This window comes from Parambassis ranga, chromosome 19, assembly GCF_900634625.1.
Source record: "Parambassis ranga chromosome 19, fParRan2.1, whole genome shotgun sequence".
Taxonomy (NCBI): domain Eukaryota; kingdom Metazoa; phylum Chordata; class Actinopteri; family Ambassidae; genus Parambassis; species Parambassis ranga.
Window position 1 is genome coordinate 24606321 of NC_041039.1, and position 18806 is coordinate 24625126.

The 18806-nt window shown below is 43.9% G+C and overlaps 1 protein-coding gene across 1 annotated transcript; it reads right to left on the reverse strand.

Annotated features, from left to right (window-relative positions):
- Positions 1–2542: 2542 nt before the first annotated feature.
- lamb1a (laminin, beta 1a) lies at positions 2543–18280 on the reverse strand. Its single transcript, XM_028431519.1, has 33 exons — positions 18131–18280; positions 17180–17394; positions 16351–16489; positions 15185–15258; positions 14882–15070; positions 14738–14801; positions 14447–14649; positions 13805–13925; positions 13479–13667; positions 12723–12899; positions 12510–12622; positions 12202–12281; positions 11844–11979; positions 11590–11748; positions 11240–11367; positions 10885–11005; positions 10581–10782; positions 9859–10002; positions 9407–9638; positions 9158–9321; positions 8525–8749; positions 8166–8383; positions 7847–7943; positions 5484–5853; positions 5221–5405; positions 4708–4952; positions 4393–4602; positions 4174–4318; positions 3804–4011; positions 3522–3663; positions 3260–3436; positions 2997–3156; positions 2543–2884 (listed from the first exon to the last, which is right to left on the reverse strand). Exons 1-33 carry the CDS (start codon positions 18159–18161, stop codon positions 2745–2747), a joined length of 5403 nt encoding a protein of 1800 aa, XP_028287320.1. The 5' UTR covers positions 18162–18280; the 3' UTR covers positions 2543–2744.
- Positions 18281–18806: the final 526 nt, after the last annotated feature.

Below are 18806 nucleotides of genomic sequence, written 5' to 3' on the forward strand. Positions count from 1 at the left end.
GTTGTTGCCGTGTTGCTTTGAGCTGGTGGAGGTAGATTTCCTTCACACCTGAGCGAGCTCGTGGCTTTTATACACCTAAGTGCGACCTGCTGCTTTGTGTGTCAGAGTGCTGAGTCAACATGTGTTTCTGCTGCACACACAAAGCCTCTTTTAAAGGGTTAACAATGACAGCATCAATGCTCTGTCAACCTGTCTGCCACTACAGCACGCTCCTGTTGTTACATCACAGCTAACATGAACACATGGAAACATGGACCAATAAGAAACATCCATGCGTCACATGGTGAGGCTGAAACTGGAGCAGTGAACCAGCAGCAGCTTCTTCAATGACGTTTCAGCCTCGTGTTTGTGAAGCTGTAACTGCTCCAGTCATCAGGTGACCCTGTCTTTTATTAACAGGCAGGTCCTCAGAATGTGTTGTTGTTGTGACACTTGGTCTTCACTACATCTTCTCATCTGATCTTATTGTTCTGTTTCCACAGACCTGTTTACAATGGTTCCAGTTTCAATACAATTTGGAAATATCATAGAAATGTTCTGTTGTTTTCCCCTGATGTCTGTCTTTATGTGTCATTCTGCTTGTAGCCATGATTGTGCTGTTTCCACAGAGGAGCAGGAGTTTATGCTGCAGCGACCGATCAGAACACACTGATGGACGGAGAAACAGTAACTGCTGGGAGTTCTCAGTTTATGATTGTTTCCATGACAACAGTAGACATTTGATTTTATTGGTTGAAGTACAGCCTTGTAGTTCCCAGTCTGGCTATAGATTGCCTTTCAGCACCTGGGGCCTGGTTTGAGATGATGCAGTAGAAAACAGAGTCCACTGTTGATCTGTGGATGCAGATGTCTGACAGCTTCATCCAGTCCTTTAAGTCTTAGGGGAATAAAGGACTGGATGACCTTGACACAAAAATCTATGAGTCCAGTTGCCTTGAGTTAGACCCTTGGATATAGCATGACTTGTGTGAATGAGAGCATCCACAGATAAATTCAGGCAAAACTGAGGTCATTGATGTTGGTCCCAAACATCTCAGGACTAAATTATCTGATAACATTGTCTCTCTGGACTCTGGGATTCTTAACATTAAACAGGTCTCTAAGTTTAAGTGTCCTTTAAACTCTTGGAAATGACTATGACCTGGATGAATGAGAGCATCCACAGATATCATATATCTTGTTTTTAAATTCTCTACATCATTAAATTATTTTTTGTGTTTTATATGTTTATATATATATATATATATATATATAAGTGCTTTATAAATCAAGTTGAGTTGACATCTCTCCTGTTCTAACTTCTCTTCACTGGCTTCCAGTCAAATTTAAATTAGACTTAAATTAGATTTTTGTTCGCTTACATACAAAGCTCTTTATGTCCAAGCTAAATTATAGGTAGCGTAACATCAACTAACCCTTAGCCTTCATCATAGATATGCTGCCATAGGTCTAAACTGCCAGGGGACACAAACACAATTTACTGAGTGTGTCCTGCTGCAGAAATCAATAAGGTGAACTAAAAGCTGTGTGTGAATGCTCTCATTCATCCAGGTTTTGTCCAAAAGTTAAAACGTGCCAACTAACAGCTTCTATCACTTGTATTATTATTAATGATTATTCTGAGGGCATCTATCTAGCAGCTAAACACATCATCCTGTTACCATGAGTCCATCCAGTCAGTGAGAAGAATTAACAACCATCTCTCCACCCTTCATGCACAATGCAGCTCAGTTATCTGCAGCCTTTTCTTTACAGTTTCTTCAATCTTTTTAACAATTCAGAGCACCGTTCAGCATTCAAAAGCATTTTCTTTTCATTTTCAGCCATAAAATGCTGTACTACAGTTAAAAATATCAGGTTTTACCTTAGAAGAAAAAAACACATATGCCAGATGAAGAGAGTCGAAACAAAGCAGCTGCTTTACATTAAAGACAGAAACAGTCACACTGTCAGCCAGTGAGGAACGGAGCTGGTGTTACTCACCCCAGCACTTCTTCCTGCTTTTGACTTTTACCTTTGACCTACCAGAGACTACGAGTAAACAGTGTCCCAAGATTACAGCAACATGAAAATACTCATTAAAGAATATCATGCTGCTGCCGTTTGCTGTCATATGCATGGTGCATGTCCTCCTACCTTCATATTGTTTGGCTGATTCTGTTATTCAAACTGAGACAGAGAGGACATAATCAGTTTCTACAGCACCCTGTGCGTTGTATATATGTGTGTGTATCTGCAGCATGAACCAAAACACATTAACTAAATAATGACAACTAGCACACTTAGAGTGGTTTCAATTTTTATTCAAAATAACTGGAGGTTTTAGTAAAAATAAAAACTACATAAAGTGAAACGGAGTAGAACGGTTGAAGTCACATGGTTTACACATTCACTTATCACCAACATTAAACTGGAGTCACAAAACATTCATCTGAATCAAGTTGTAATTGTTTTTGATAAAGCATCTAAACTAGAAATTAACAGTTGAGTCAATATACGTTTTGATTTGTACATTTTATCGTGACTTTAAACTGATGGTGTATTTAAGGACTCTGAAGGTTACGCCTGAATTTTATTGAGACATTTGTCTTTGGCAGTGGTTTCATCTTACAGGATACAATCAAATATTTCATATATGAGAAGGTGATTTTGGAATGAACATATCTAATCCTTCGTCTCTGAATGTTGACCAAGGATCACTTTATAAGTTTTACAATGTAGAAAAGGTGAAGTGACTTTAGACCTTAGAACAGACAGGTGCTGTAAACAGTGACCTTGTGGCTGATCTCCTGCAGCAGTTTCTTCACAGCTGCTTCCAGCTCGACCAGCTGCTCTGCTTTCACTTCCAGAGTCCGCTGGTTGTCTCCATATGACTTCTCCAGATCTGAAACAAGAAAACAAAGCTGAGTCACAGCTCGGCCTGGATATCTGCACAGCTTTTATCCGCAACAACATGTCTGATCTGCTGTTCGACAAACTCAGAGCTGTGATGTCACCTTTAAGCAGTTGCAACTTGTCACTAGCCAGCAGCAGCAGCTTTTTTGCTTCCTGCTGCAGTGACTCCGCCCTCTTCTTAGCACTGACCACACCCCCTGCCTTCAGTTCAATCATCTGCTCCACTGTGGCATACTTCTTCTTGAGGTCTGAGTCTAGGTCCTACACAAACGTACGAAAACAAGCAAACACACACACACACACACGCCATGTGAGGTTTAGCAGTTAAAACACCTGCTGGTTTAGTGACATCAGTCGACCTCACCTTCTTGACCTCATCTGAGAGTTTGCTGATGTTTGCTGCATCCTGATTAGTCAGTTCAGAGCTCAGAGTGATGTTCAGAGTTTTGTCTCTCAACAGTGCCACATCCTGTTCTAGCCTCTGCAGCCTTTGGGAGGCATTATTTAGCTTCATTTCTGCATCCTCTGTCTTTGACTCGACCTAAACACAACATCGAGAAGCGGAATGTTACTGTCATGTTTGTGATGCCAGTTAATGTTTCCATGTTGCTTGTGACAGTACTGACGGAGGACAGCAGGTCGTTGGTGTTTTGGATGTCCGCGGCAGCCTGTTGGATGGCACTGCTGACAGCTGTCTGAGCTCTCTGAGCTTCCTCCAGAGCTCGCTTCACTTTCTCTGCAGAGTCTTTCATGTTGGCCGCCTCCACGCTAAGAAGGGAAGACATGTTATGATGCTAACTACAGGCTGCTAGATTGGTGTGACCTTTAAAGACCCATCTGAAGGTATTCATGGAACTGACAGATGGATGTGGTTTATTGTCAGATAAAACAATCTAAGATGGCCTCACCTGGTTTGCTGGGCCTGGTCTAGCAGGTTCTCAGCTCTCTGGATCTCATCGGCACTCTGCTGCAGGATAGTCTCCACATGTCCCAGTTCTCCTACCTTCTGCCGGATCTCATCAGTCAGATTCTGCAGCTGTGCTGGTGTTGTCGGCATCTGCATGGCCAGAACCTCGTTTGCTACCAGCTCAATGCTTTCCAGGTCTGCAGCATCCTCTGAAACAGACAGGACCAAAGGAGGATCATAAAGGCTGAGTCTACATTTACTTCAGCCTGTTGTAGCCAGGACAGCTGTGTGAATTATCTCTCCTGAAAAAGTAAAATGATGTCCTGATATCTGCAGACATGTTCTTGTGCTGAAAAAAAAGTGACACATACGTGTGAGGAAGTCTCTAATCTGCTTGATGAGGCTTCGCAGCTCTGTGTTGCTCTGATCAATTTTCTGTTTGGTTCTGTTGGTCTTTATTAGAACATCCTGTGCGCTCAACTTAGCCTCGTCTGCTTGCAGTTTGGCCTCTGAAACCTGACGAGAAAAATGGTGAGAACATTCCCGACACTCCACCTGAAGAACCACAGACTAGAACTAGTTAAACTTACCATCCTAGACAGTTTCTCCACTTCCTCCATGGCACTAATGATTTCTTGTTCCGACCCTCGAGTCTTTTTCCAGACATTGTTGGCCATCGTTAATGCACCATCACATCCTTCTCCTCCACACTTGGTGTGACCATCAGAATTTACACAACCCAGACCACCACAGGACGAGGACCAGCAGGAGTCCTGGCCCAGGGATGGGCTGCCACAGACCTGCATGATCCAGGACAGACGCAAAGATGGAGATCAGTGCACATTCCATCTATTATCAGCTGAAATATATCAACAGAAACATCAGCTGAGGTTTAATTTGCCCACCTTATGGCTGATCACTGATAGGTCCAGAGTCTGCAAAGTCTCTACTGCTAGGTCATCTAGTCTCTGAGCATACTCAGCCTGCCTCCTCAGGAACTCCTCTTTTGTTTGGTTCAGTTTGTCCTCTGTGATTTTCCGAAGAACAGCAGAAGTTTCCACCGTGCTGCCAGCATTGATGGTGGAGGCATTGGCTCGAGCTTCAGCTGCCTGAGACTGCAGGAAGTACTTTGTGATGCTGTCTGCTGCACCTGACAAGAGAGGAAGTAAAGGTCAGCTGAAGAAGACATCTGAAAGGTTTGCCCAAAACAAATGTATAATACTAACTCGAACATGTCAGGAAAAAAAACAGTCTCCTGTGTGTAACTTATATCCAGAGACAGTTCCATGATCTACCTATAGGGGGAGACACAGTACTACAGACCCAGAACCTGGTCTGTGTGATGAACCTTCATATCAAATCTTACATGATAATCTTCACATGAACCCTGTGACATTTGACCCCTTTGACCTCTTTACCTCTGATGTCCGAGTTCTTGATAAACTCGACCTGATCCAGCAGCTCCTGAACTGTCCGCTCCAGTTTCTCAGCATCTGACGTCAAAGAGTCCAGTTTAGGTTCTGCAACAGAGTTCTGGTCCTCCACCTGAGCTAAAGTCTCCTCAGTGTGGTTCAGTGTTTGGCTTAGTGCTCCCATTAGATCACTGAGGGACAAACAGAGGTCAGAGATCACCATTTACACTCATCTTAGCCTCTTTCAGTCATGTTAAACAGAATCTTACCTGGCCTGCTGCAGCAGGTGCTGGATGTCACTGAGCGGTTGTGCAGCTGGGCTGTGGTCTAGGATGGCCTGGATGTCAGCTATGCTTCTCTCCATGCTGTTGATGGACTTTGTGTATGGTCCGCTGACTCCGCTGGCTTTAATGGCATTGACCTTGTTGACCAGTCGATGTGTCTGATTGGTCAGCTGACCAACAATGCCATCCCAATCAGTAAAACACTGGTGGCAGCGGCGGCAGTCAGGAAATGTTCCTGAGAAGCCACGAGCACAGACGTCACAGCGAAGTCCGGACACGCCCTCCGTGCAGACGCAGTGACCGCTGACTTTATTACACTGCTGCTCCAAGATCCCACGAGGGTCGCAGTCACAGGCTGAGGACAGCAGGACAGGGTTAATAGGGTTGATCAGTTCTGAGCCACACATCAGTGTACTTCTCAGCGAACTGAGCAATATTTATCATGTATGACCACACAGAACTGCAGGACGGTGAGTGATCATAGCACGGTATGAGCACCTCTTCTTCTTCTGTCCCATGATATTGACACTACAGAAACTTTAACACCCAGAAACCCAAATTCAGAAGAACATTTGGACCTTTTAGATGTTGCCATAAGAGGCCTGCCATATGATGCATAAAATTTTACATGACATTTTAGTAAGTTTTTAGGGAAACTATTACAAGGTTGGGCCTGAAGGGTGGCATGATTTCAGTGATATCGCTCACATTGTGAACACGTGTACAAAACCAGCAAAGGTTCATTTGCAGTCATTACTGCTTAGAAAGCCTCATACTACTAGTCTATATATCTGTAAACTCATAATGATGATCAAAATGATACTGCACAAGCATTTTTATGAACATATTTTTCATGTCATTATTGTGTTGTACTTAAGTGGTAGTTACAAACACCAACCTCAGATATTATGTACACATCCTGAACAGGTGAATGAAAACTGTTGTTTATATGTTGTTAAATGTTTACAGCCTCAGATATGACAGTTCTTTTTTCGCTGACAAGCAGAACTGGACATTACACCAGCTGCAAAGCATGTTGGAGTAGCCTTAAGCATAGTGTCTGTCCTGTCCTCTATTAGTTTTAAAGGGGAAATGTCCAATCATGTCCTTGGATATTTCTCTTGGTGGGTGTACATTTGTATGTAGTGATATGATTATCAGTCATCCTCAGTCATGAAGTGAAGCATCTAGACTTGTAGAGTTTTCGTGAAGACATTTTGCTGCCCCACCAAGCAGCTTCATCCGTTCCTGAACTCTACAAGTCCACTTTCCTTGCTTCAACCTTTTGAACATAAATGATGATCTGACCCTTATAGATGGCCTTAGTGATGTCATACACACCATAGTTGACATAGATGACACAGTCAACTCTGGCAATTTGCCAGGCTAAATCATTTTAGCAAATAATTATAACTAACCAGAAGGATGCTGTCTGAGCTGCAGGAGCCACAGGAGCTCAACCCTCCCTGTGGCCCTCAAGCTGAACTCCGCCTCCTCTGAGAGCATCTGATCTGACACTGACTCATTATATCATATTGTTATATTTTACTGCTCACTGTGTTCAGGTTGTTATATATGACTACCATTCTTTGACTTGAATTATTTAACTAAAAAAACTCTCAGTTGTTTAAAGCAGTCCAAATCCACGATTTTGTGCAAGAAACACACACACACAAAGAGAAAGTCAGACTTACAGAAGAAGTCAGACACAAACTCCCTGCTCAGTAAAATGTCTGCAGATCTCAAAGGATGAGTGTGTGTGTGAGTGTGTATGTGTGTGTTCAACATATGTTCAACATCTGGTTTGTATTAAAAACAACTGAAACTTTCAGGCTCCAGTTGAAGCAGAGGATACACACACCAAACAGGGCCTCTGATAAAGATCCACTTCTGAACTAGAGGGCATTTCTGATCATCCAGGACATTATGTCAGTTTCTCCCTTCTTCTCCCTCCGTCCCCTTTGCATCTTCTTTTAATCAAAACCTTTTTCTTTCATTTCCCTTCCCCCATCCCTCACCACCAGTCTCCTCTTTAATTTCCTCCCTCCACCCCTGTCAGATGGTCTAAATCTTTCGGTCCGCCTCCACACCCACACCAGGCTGTAACCTTCAGCTGTGCTTCACATTAACAAAAGGGTCTTTGTGGATTTTAGGGATATTTGGAAATTCAGACAGCGCTCTGCTCTTATCTTCATGGCGAGCAATATCTAGGGTTAGGGACTATCTGGATTTAATAGAAGTCACAGAGAGGCAGTTGCTACTTGCCTGGGTTTTTAAATCATCACTGCTTGCTGTGAACTGACCCTGATCTCGACGGTGGACTCATAATAAACAGTAAAGTAACCTACCATGACATTTGACTTCTGGGTTTCCCCAGAACAACTCTCTACACTCGCGGCATGTTCTTCCTCCAAATCCTGGGTGACAGGTACACTGACCGCTGATCTGTAAACCAACAGTATTTATTTGACATATTCCAACACTCAACTGATCAATCAGTATCATAGCACTGATACTGATAGACTCGTCTCATTTAAGAGCACAATAAAAATATAATTTACAATTGTAACTGAATTAAAATGAAATCATGATGTTTTAGGGACCTGTACAGTGTAACAGAATGTCTAAACTCAAATGTTGGGGACCAGAAAATGAAAAAGTACTTACCTCATTGCAGGAAGTCCCGTACGAGTGTTCGGGGTCACAGTCACAGCTCTGACAGCCCTGCTTGCTTGCCATGTTCCAGGTGTCGGGTCCACAACGGTCGCAGTGTTGTCCAATCACGTTCGGCAGGCAATGACACTGACCGCTGCTGCGATCGCAGTGGCAGTCTTCGGTTGACGGACAGCTGGAGGGAACGCTGCCCAACGTGTTACACACACACTCTGTGAAGAAGGAACCAGACCTTGTCAGGATCGATCATTATTTCTGTCTCAGTATTCCATCTATAAGTAACTAAGAGTTTAAGTGGATTTAGATCAGAGATAATACGTGACTGTGGTAACCCTAAAACCCAGTGAACTCACTTCTGCAGTCCTGCAGCAGGGCATTGCCATAGTAACCCAGCTTACAGCTCTGACAGGCAGCACCTTCCGTGTGGTACAGACAGCGCAGACACTCGCCGGTTTTGGCGTCACAGGATTGTGGGTTCAACATATCAATATTATTGTTGCACTGACAGGGCTGACACTGCCCCCCTGCCTCACTTGGGTTTCCATAGTAACCAGGTGAGCACTCGTCACAGCGAGCACCTGGAGAGGACAGATGAGAATGAAACAAAATTACCAATGCTGTAGATCTCCTATAGAAAAAAAGATGTCACTCAAAACAGCTACAAATCCACTAACTGAACGCAGGAACCAACAAAAATGTGCTGGGGGAATCAGACTGAGTCAGAGTAATTCTCAGACTTAAGGTCTGAAGTGGAAACCAAAGGAGAAAGTTGGTGATTCATGTATCTGTCAGCAGCGGATGTCAGTCTTTACTTCTTATTTCCTGCTGTAATAACAGAGCTGCAATCACATTCCTGCTCTCAGTCTGTTTACATCAAACTAAATCACAGAGCGGCTTCTCTTTAAATTAAAACCCAGTTTGTTTCCGCAGGCAGCAGTTTTTCAGGGTTGATACAGTTTCTACCTCAGTGTAAATTATGGCTTTACCTCTGTATCCGGTGTTGCAGACACAGACCGCTTGCTGAAAGTGATCTCCACGGAAACAACTTCCTGCAAACTGCCTCAAGCTGCCAGGGCCCTCAGGACACATGCAGGGACGACAGTGGTCACCTGATCCCAACACTGGGTCTCCATAGTAACCATTCAGACATCTGAGCAGAGGTATGATAGAAGTTTTAAGAAGAAATCTAATTTTCTTCTTCTACTGTATTAATATTGATGGATGGATGGATGCACCTCTCACAGCTGTGTCCAGTGCTGTGGTCCTTACAGTCGATGCAGCCGCCCGTCTTGGGGTCACAGGAGTCGGCATGACCGTTACAGGAACAGGGTCGACATGTGGGGAAGCCCCAGTGACCTGGCAGACAGCGATCACACTGCCGACCATATGCCCCCAAGACACAAACACACTGACCAGTCAGCTGATCACAGAATGGACCGTGTGAACCCTGTGGGTCGCACGCACATGCTGAAACACATAAAACAGAAACACATCAGCATAAACGACAACACAGAGGCTGGAGGTGAGTGTCAATAAAGTTTATGTTCTCTGGGCTGCTGTGTGTTAGAGAAAGACATCTCAGCAAGATTTGGAGTGTGGAGTCTAGTTTAGACGTCCTTAAGTACATGTACAAGTCTGTTTATTGCTGGTTATTGATGTACTGATTAAAGACTGAAGACGTTCTGACCTTGGCAGCCATTGGGACCAAACTGAAATGTGGATGGAGCACACGTGTCACAGTTCCTGCCGACCACATTGGGGCGACACTGACACTGACCCCCGTTGGGGTCACACACTGTGCTGAAGGAGCCCTGAGGGTCACACTGGCATTCTGGGAAAAGTCCAATACAGGAGACAGGTTAAATCAACAAGCTGTAGCAATCCAGGCAAACAATAATCTCTTTTTAGATCCTGGTGACAGTGCAATAATAGATTTAGTCTGAGGAATGTAACGAAGAAGGAACAGGTGAAGTCATGTGCAGGAAATAAAGCTAGAAGTTTCAGCAAGATGGAAACAATGAGTGACTTAAATTAACCGACCCAACAGGAAAACAGAATGAAACTGCTGCAGAGCAGAGAAGTGTGAGGTTTTAAATGACAACATCAGATATGATACCCCGTGAAAAAGAAAAATGATGCCTTCAACAGGAAAGACAAAGACTGTTACTACTCGCCCCAGTCCACTGGACTTGGGTGCTTAAGCTGCTTAGTTCTGTCAAACATGGAAATCATTTTGTGTTCTAGCACTGTCTGAATCAGATTTTTATAAACCCTTGTGTTTGGAATCAGGTATTATCCTCCTTCAATCTCTTTGCTGTGGTGCTTTCTTGTAAAGTCAGATAACAAATAACAGTGACTAGTGTGCAGAGATTAAGGTGGAGTCATGAGATTTAAGGAGAATTGCTTTACCTTTAGCTCCCTGGTGCAACATAGCAGAGATGCTGAAGATAAAGTTTCTACAGATGTCAGGCACTGCTGTCTTTATGACACTCTGGCTATTCTCCAAACATCGATAGCGCTGAAAAGTGTCCCAGCCACTGTTACCATTGGAGTCCCCTCCCTCTGAGGCTGTGAAAATCTCCATGTTCTTACAGTGTGGCATCAGCACAATCTGACAGGAAGAAAACCATGAGATTGAAGACATCTGAGGAAAGCAAGGCATAGAAATTTTATCGGTCACTCTCGACTGTTGTCTGGAGATCAGACTCCTCACCGAGTCAATGAGTGTGTATGGAGACTGGACATCACTGAGAGCTGAGTACAGGGGCAGGCTGAGGCGGACTGTGTAGTTTAGGCCAGATTCAAAACAAACCGGTCTGGGAAGAACCACGTACCTGTGGAGACAGAGAGGTACACAAGTCCTAAATTTCCTTCTGAGGGATAGCACCACTTTTATGTAGCAAACTCTAAACCCATGTGCCAACTTAAAAAGAAGCGAACTTACAGGAAGGTGAGGAGCCTGAATGTACAGCTGAGAACCTTATGCAACTAGACACTCCCATGTGTATATAGTAATACGTTACTATTAATGATGTTTACACATTCAAAAACGTGAAGAGTCTGCTGACCGTGAGCCGGGGTGAAGCGAGATCATCTGGTTATCGTCATCTGGCATTGTGTTGACACAGCGGCTGTCAGCTCTGATTGGTCCAGGCCTCATTACTACCATCAGAACTTCTTCCCATTGGTCGGGCAGCTGGAAAACAAATCAGAGCTTTCACCTATTTATTGACTTTCCCTTCATGTCCATACATTTGCAGTGCGTTCCTGTTTGACTTTGATATATTACATTCAGTATCAGTGAATGATGGACTGCCGAACATCAAACATCAATAGAGGTTTGGAATAAATTCAGTCTCAGAGCTGACAGGCTCCTATGACGTTTGATTCTGGCTGGGCTACTATGACAGCAGCTTACCTGAGGCTCATAGCGGATGAGGATATCATACTCCATAGAGTGAGGAATGTTGTCTATAGAGAACTCCAGGAATGCCCCTTCTGGAACATTGACCAGGCCAATACCTGTCCAGGTGGGACTTCGGTCCTGCGGGTGGGGCCTTGGAACCACCGTCACCCCCTACAGATGCAAAAGACACAAACCCTGATGACACTGAGCTGATATGTGGTGGTAAAGGAGTCTATTGTCAGGTGAAAGGTGAAAAGGAGACTAACGGGTCCAAACATGGCATCCTCTGCTTCATAGGTGTAGTGATCCAGAGCGATGAAGTAGAAACCAGACTCGACCTGATCGCAGCGCCGACCAAACATGTGATCTCTGCAAACGCACTGACCACTCACCTGATCACACCTGCAGGCAGACAGAAAGTCAGACCAGAGTGAGAAACAATAAGACAAAGACAACTGAAATGTAGTGATGGTTTGAAGGACAGTAGCCATGAAGGAGGAGAAACATCCTCACTGTGTTTGTAAATCTGTTTAAATGATCCACAGCAAACACACACAACTTACAGTGTACATTCAAACACACACAGACACAGCTGGAGGAAGATGATGCTGGATTTACACTTACTGGTTGTTAATGGCACCTCCAACATCACAGTCGCATGGCCTGCATCCATCCATGTCATTACTAAGGCCCCAGTGCTCAGACTGTCACACAGACAGACACACAAACACACACGTCAGAGATGTGTCATGAAGTCATTTTGCAACCTCCCACCTTGTTTCTGTCTGTAAAATCTGAGTTCCAGCTGTGACCGGAAGCCATTCAGACCCAGTTAACACAATAAACATGCACAGTTTAACAACTGAAGTTCAAGGTTTGCTTCTTTGATTCCACTCTGTAGGAATAATTAGTAGGTTTAACACATTTCTTACCACACACTGGTCACAGTTTCTTCCTCCCACCAAACGTTTGCAGAAACAACTTCCTGTTTCACTGTCACAAGGATTTCCTCCAGAGACGGTTCCTAGAGGGCTGCAGGTACATGCTGCAGGGGCACAACACAGATAATAAATTCGATTCTGATTCTGATTCCTGAACCACTCTGTGTGTCTGTAGGTGTTCTGGGTATTTTTGGTATTTTGTACCTTTACAGCCTTCAGGATCATCACTTAGCCCATAATGCGCCTGTTTGCAGCGCTCACATCGCTCTCCTTCAATGTTGACTTTACAGCGACACTGACCAGCAATCAGACCCGCCTGGAGATCTGTCATCCCATCACATATTCCTCCATTCAGAGAGCCCAGTGGATCACAGTTGCAGGCTGCAGAAACACACATCACTAATATTTAGTCTGTCTGATGTCTAAACAGTGATGTAAACAGAGACTAATTTAAGACACAATGAAGTGATTCTAATGAAATGTTGTGATACAAGCACAGAGAAAGACAAATGTTTCTCACTCTGACCCACAGGAGTCTATAGCAAGAATCAGCTAATCAACCCCCACCACAATGAGTTTAGACGAGACACGTGACATTAAGACAACATATAGTCAATACTACCCACAATCCCCTGTTGTGTGTCCATAAATATATTTACATGGACCTGACATGGAAGAACATGACATGGGATAAAGGAAAGATTTTGCAGGTCTCAAAATGGAAGAAACCACAAACTCAGCACTTCAAAGCTCTGACAGATCAGAAACATCCCTCTATGTTTAGTCTTGTGTTCAACCTTTAATCTCTGTTCACAGAAATTTAAGAACTCCACCGACAAAGCAGTGTCTGGAGCTTTTGATCATAATACATAACCTTTTCTCCGCACAAAGTACATTACTGTACTGTGCAGACATAGCATCTGAGGAAGAACATGCAACTGTGGTCAAAAGATCACTCACGCTGGCAGATGTTGGGGTCTCTGATGTCTCTTTCTGGATGCTGGTAGAAAAACGGTTTGCACTGATCACAGTTGTGTCCAGCAGTGTTGTGCTGACAGTCATCACAAACACCTCCACTTAAATTCCCTGAAGCCACGAACACAGCCATGTCAAAGTGACAGGAATCTGAGTGCCGGTTACAGTTGCACTCTGAAAACACCACAGAAGAAGTAAAAGTGTTAGAAGGTGGCTCTTCTCTGCAGTAGTGGCAATGAATATTTGTTTTAATAACACTGAGACTGAGATGGCAACATGAACACAACACCACCAACACAGTGTGGACTCACTCTTGCAGGCATTGGTGTTGCGGCCCTCTGCTGGTCTCCAGGGAAGGTCATGGTAGAAATCCTGACACTGTTCACAGTTCAGACCTTTAGTGTTGTGGTTACACATGCAGTGACCATGAACCTGCAACACAGGCACAAACATACAGTATGCATTCAGTAAATGAATGCAAATACAATGGTACCTTGGTTTGCAGGCATAATTCTTTCTGTAAACATGTTTGTAACTTAAAGCACTCATATATCAAAGCGAATGTCCCCACGAAATAATGGTAACAGATTTAACATTTGCTCCACAACCCAAAAATATTGATACAAAATATAAAGGAGGAGGTTAATGTGTAGACAACGTTCAATATCACCAACACTAATTGTTGTGCTTAAGTTGCGGTTTTTGGACTTGGAGTGCTATCTGCGAGTGTGTCACCGAGATGTTAGTGTGCAAAAAGCCCACATGTGCACATGCACACACGCATGGTCACAATACTACGGTAAACTGTATATGCTTTCACAAATGTTGACTACATGTGTGTAAGGCATGCTGACTAACACCGAGCATGGGAGACAGTTAAGCACACACAGCCACTTGACCTGCCTCGTGGGCCCACCCCCTAAGTACCACCTCTGCCTTTCATTACAACTCACCATTCCTTCTCGGATCTGGCCAGTCCCCTGGATAGGGGCGCACTCCGAAGCATGCCCGTAACAAAAGCAGTTCCCTCTGACCACCATGTCGTAGATGGAATAGTAATACTTCTCTTTGATCTCCATACGAGAATCCAACAGGTTGTCTCCAAGTGTGTGCAGTTTGGTGAACTTCACCCGCAGGTTGGTGATTTTCAGCATGTCTGAACAAAGGCCCAGTGAAAGGTTAATGACTGTACAATGCTTTATTAATAACAGTATTCCTTCAGAGTCTGATATAAGAAGATGTACTCTGTATTCGGGGACTGTACGGGTCATCAATCCTGAACGCTGGATCCAAAACTCGGAAAATCACCTGGACAAAAGAGACATAATGATGTGTTGGTATACACAGTAGGACAGCAGTAGTGGTGGGATTGTTAGCAGTAACAGTACCTCTCCTTCAGTGGACGGCTCAATGTCAGAGTAACGTGAGTCACAGATTACATCATCAACCTTTTGCATTGGACCCTGGGAGACTGAGGGGAAGGACGTCTCGCAGTCATATGCAAAGTAACGATAAACCTGCCACGTCTTTCCAAAGTCAGCTGACCTCTCAATCACCATGGCAGCAGGCCGAAACGTCTTCAGACAGAAATAAAAAAATTAAAGATCATGTGAGAGTTCTACCAGTGAGGACCAGACAGAAGCCATTTATTACTCAGAATCCCCTGCTGTTTGCAGCTGTGTACAACTCACCTTGAAGGTCATGATGAGATGTGTGAAGTGAAACTCAGCCTCTAGGTTCAGCTGAATGGTGACATTTTCCACACCTGCAGGTGCGATCAAATCAATATATCCATCAATACTGCATCCACATTGATGGACACAGGGAGAACATCATATAACCCTAACCCTAATAAACAATAACATGCGGGTCACTGCATTTATAACTCATATATCTAAACCAGAATCAGAATCGTGTTTATTGCCATGTAAGTGAAGAGGTTTCACATTACCAGAAACTTTCCTTAGTGATTTAGTGCGTACATAAAAACATAAAACAAGTAACAATAAGAAGCATGCGCATCGTCATCAGCAGGAATCTGATCAGCATAAACACACAACAATGCAACAGTCAAAGCTCACTCAAGTGTGACTGGTCAACAACAGACAACAGACCTGAACTTCAAACACAGTCAGCATAACCAACACAGGAAGGTATTTGGCCATTTTCAGCTATAGCCATGTGAGGTTCAGACATACACCCACTAAGGTCCTCAATCACATATAGACCGGTATCCAGAACCAAAACAGTTAGGACTGATGAAGCTGCTTGAAGGAGGAGTAAAACGTCTTCAAGAAACTCTACAGGTCCAGATGCCTCGCTTCAAGCTCTCCAAAGAAAATGAGCTGCATGACAGAGAATCTTCACCAACTAAAAGACTACTGTCAGATGATTATGTTTAAGATGCAAAACAGGTCGAACCCTTTTTAAATGAATCTGCAGTTGCCTTCATCAGCTACATCCCCCTCCTTGGGATCCTCTACATGTTCTCCTGGGAAACTTCCTGCAGCACCCCCACCCCCCATTCAAAATGACTTTATAGCCTCCAGCAGGGACCCACCCCACAGCTTAAGAACCACTAATCATGGGGAAGTGAAGTGAAGTCATTCTGGATCAATCAGATTGGTGCAGGTTCAAATTCCTGATCAGTGACAAGTAAAGATTTAGACATCATAATGAGACAGGAGCTGTGGTGTCTGTGCCTGCAGGTATGCACCACCTACATTATCTGCCGCCGTCACATCTATAGAGCTGTGTACACTGATGATGAGGCAATTATAGTGACTATCAGGGGGAGAACTCTTGGGCTGTTGGAATCCCTTTGAGGGGATGTGATGACCTCTTTGTGTGATCTCACCGTTCTCAGACTGCCACCATGTCTTCAGCCTGTTCGGTGCAAATGTGGTTACGACATTCTCAATACGATGGCTGCTCGTCTGATTGGCCAGCTCATCATATGGAGCAGCTGAGTTGCACATGAAGCACTTCTTCTCCTCCTGATCATGCAGATAGAAAAAAGGGAGTGAAGGGTTAACAGGGGCCTGAATTCCTCAGATTCCTTTTGGTGTTGGTCATTGATCATTAAAAGGGAAATTTGTGACTGAACAAACTGAACGTTTCTGTGTCTCATCAAAACCGAGGTTACTTTGATTCCTAACAAACACAGCCTCATGTTATTATTGATCATTTGTTACTGCAGGGTCATGTGATCTTTGGAGGGTGAGAAACATATGTGCAAATGAATGACTAAATAAAGATTAAATGAAATGTCAGCAAACTGTGACCCTGAGACAATGTTGCTCTAAAAATAAGTTGGATTGAACATTGTTCATTCTGAGTGTGTGTGTGAAAGAGAGAGAGAAGGATGTTTTTCTGGTGTGGTTTTTTGTGTAATTTGGAACATCTCAAACATTCTGAATTAAAACCTGATGTTTTCAGACTGAGATTCAAACTGAGCAGTTTATTTTGTATCTAATAAGATGAAAGCTGTCTTTGACCTAAAAACTTGCCTGTGTGTTCTCTGCAGGAACATCTGGACAAACATGCCTTCAGACCTCCATGCTTCCTTATAGGGAGATCATTTTACACAGGAAACACTGCAGACTGTAACACACACACACAAGTTAAACCAAACAGAATGGTTCTGTTTGGTTTAACTTGTGTGTGTTGTCTCAAGTGTTCCTTACCTGCAGGTGGCTGACAATGCAGAAGGGTTCTGGTCGGTTCAGTCCACAGGTGGAGGTCGATGACAGCTGGTGAGCTCGGCCAATCAGAAGGTCTCCTGTTGCTGGATAACAGCTGCCTTCGGTGCACACATCACTGAGCTCTGGAACGCTGACTTCTTCCTGGGCTCCATCCTGTGAGGCCCCACCCTTTTGCCCCCAGGCCAGCCCCTGCAGAGCTGAGAGCAAAGACTCTCCTTTAAAACCGGGGTTAAAAGTGACAGGTCTGATACCGTGTTCACAGCTTAAACTCTGTGGCGCCCCCTAGAGTCAGAGCCAATTTATAATTACAGACCGAGAACCACCAACAGGCCATCATGTTGGCCCTGGAGATGACGACATCACTGGTGAACGCATACCTATTTCCATTGGCTTAATTAACAACTAACGGTCCTTGACGAACTCTCGATGTTCATAGTGCTGTAATCAGTTCAAATGTGGACCCACTCATTAAAACATTATGTTAGCTTTAATTGCTAAGCATTTAACATGAAGCTTTTACAACAGTCATGATACAAACAGACCAAAAAAGTTGATAACTTCAAAACAGAGCGCCGGGTATTGATTATCAGCTGGCTGGCGTTTGATTTGTTTCAGATTAGATTGGATTTGATCAGTGTGTGTTTACACATCAAACACCCTACAGACACCGCTGATCAATAAACTCTCCCTCCCTCCAGTGATTTTAACCCATTGATCTTCCAATAAAGGATTTTTAATAAAACTAGATTGATTGTTTATTATAACTGACCAGAATGTGATTCAAACTGCAGAATTGTAGATTAAACGAGTTTCCAGACCCCACGAAGTCGACCAGATTCACACGTGAAAAATGTTTCTTTTAAATTAATTGTTCTGCAGTGGAAAATAAACAATCAAAAGTCGAAAAACTTAATTAACTCCGTTTAAACTCACCGAGCAGCAGCGCGAACCGAAGCTGCAGCATGTTTCGAAGCAAATGAATCACAGAGCCGATCACCCGAACACCTCCGAGCTCCTCACTAACCCTGACTCCGTCTAAAATTCCGGACCGTCTGGTCCTCCAGACGCTCAGATGTACTCAGACTTCCTCCTGCTCCGCCTCCTCAGATGCAACTTCACCCGAGAACAAACATCCGGCCGACTTTTAAATTAAATCAACCAGGAGAAAACAAATGACAGAAACATGAAAGTGAAAATATTAAAGCAACAAAGAAAATGTAAACATCTGACATCTGCTGCTATACTTTTAATACTACAGCTCAAAAATGCCTTTTGACTTTTTCAACCTGAACATTTTTTAACAGAACCCCCCCCACCACCACCTCCTTCACAAAGGACATTCCTGAGCCCCTCCCCCACTTTGTCCTATTCAACACACACACACACACACACCTCCTTTGTTGTTGCAGGTGAGATTTAACTGGGGGGAGGTGCTGACTGTGTGGTGTAGGGGGGAGGAGGGGTAGACCCCCCACCTGTAGAATCATCTGTATCTGCTCCTGGTGCATTGTGGGCAATGCCTGTGAACATGTGGCGGCCTGCAGAGCTGATGTCAGCCACTCACACCTCAAATATACTTTATCAGTCAGATGGGGGCTGTTAAACATGT

What these genes read in the sequence shown, in the direction of transcription:
- lamb1a (XM_028431519.1), bottom strand. Translation starts at nt 18,161, where the DNA reads ATGCTGCAGCTTCGGTTCGCGCTGCTGCTCG. An exon ending in ATCTCATCATGACCTTCAAG is followed by an intron (nt 15,071 to 15,184) that starts GTGAGTTGTACA and finishes TTCTGTCTGAAG; the next exon opens with ACGTTTCGGCCTGCTGCCAT. An exon ending in TGGAGAAACTGTCTAGGATG is followed by an intron (nt 4,319 to 4,392) that starts GTAAGTTTAACT and finishes TTTTCTCGTCAG; the next exon opens with GTTTCAGAGGCCAAACTGCA.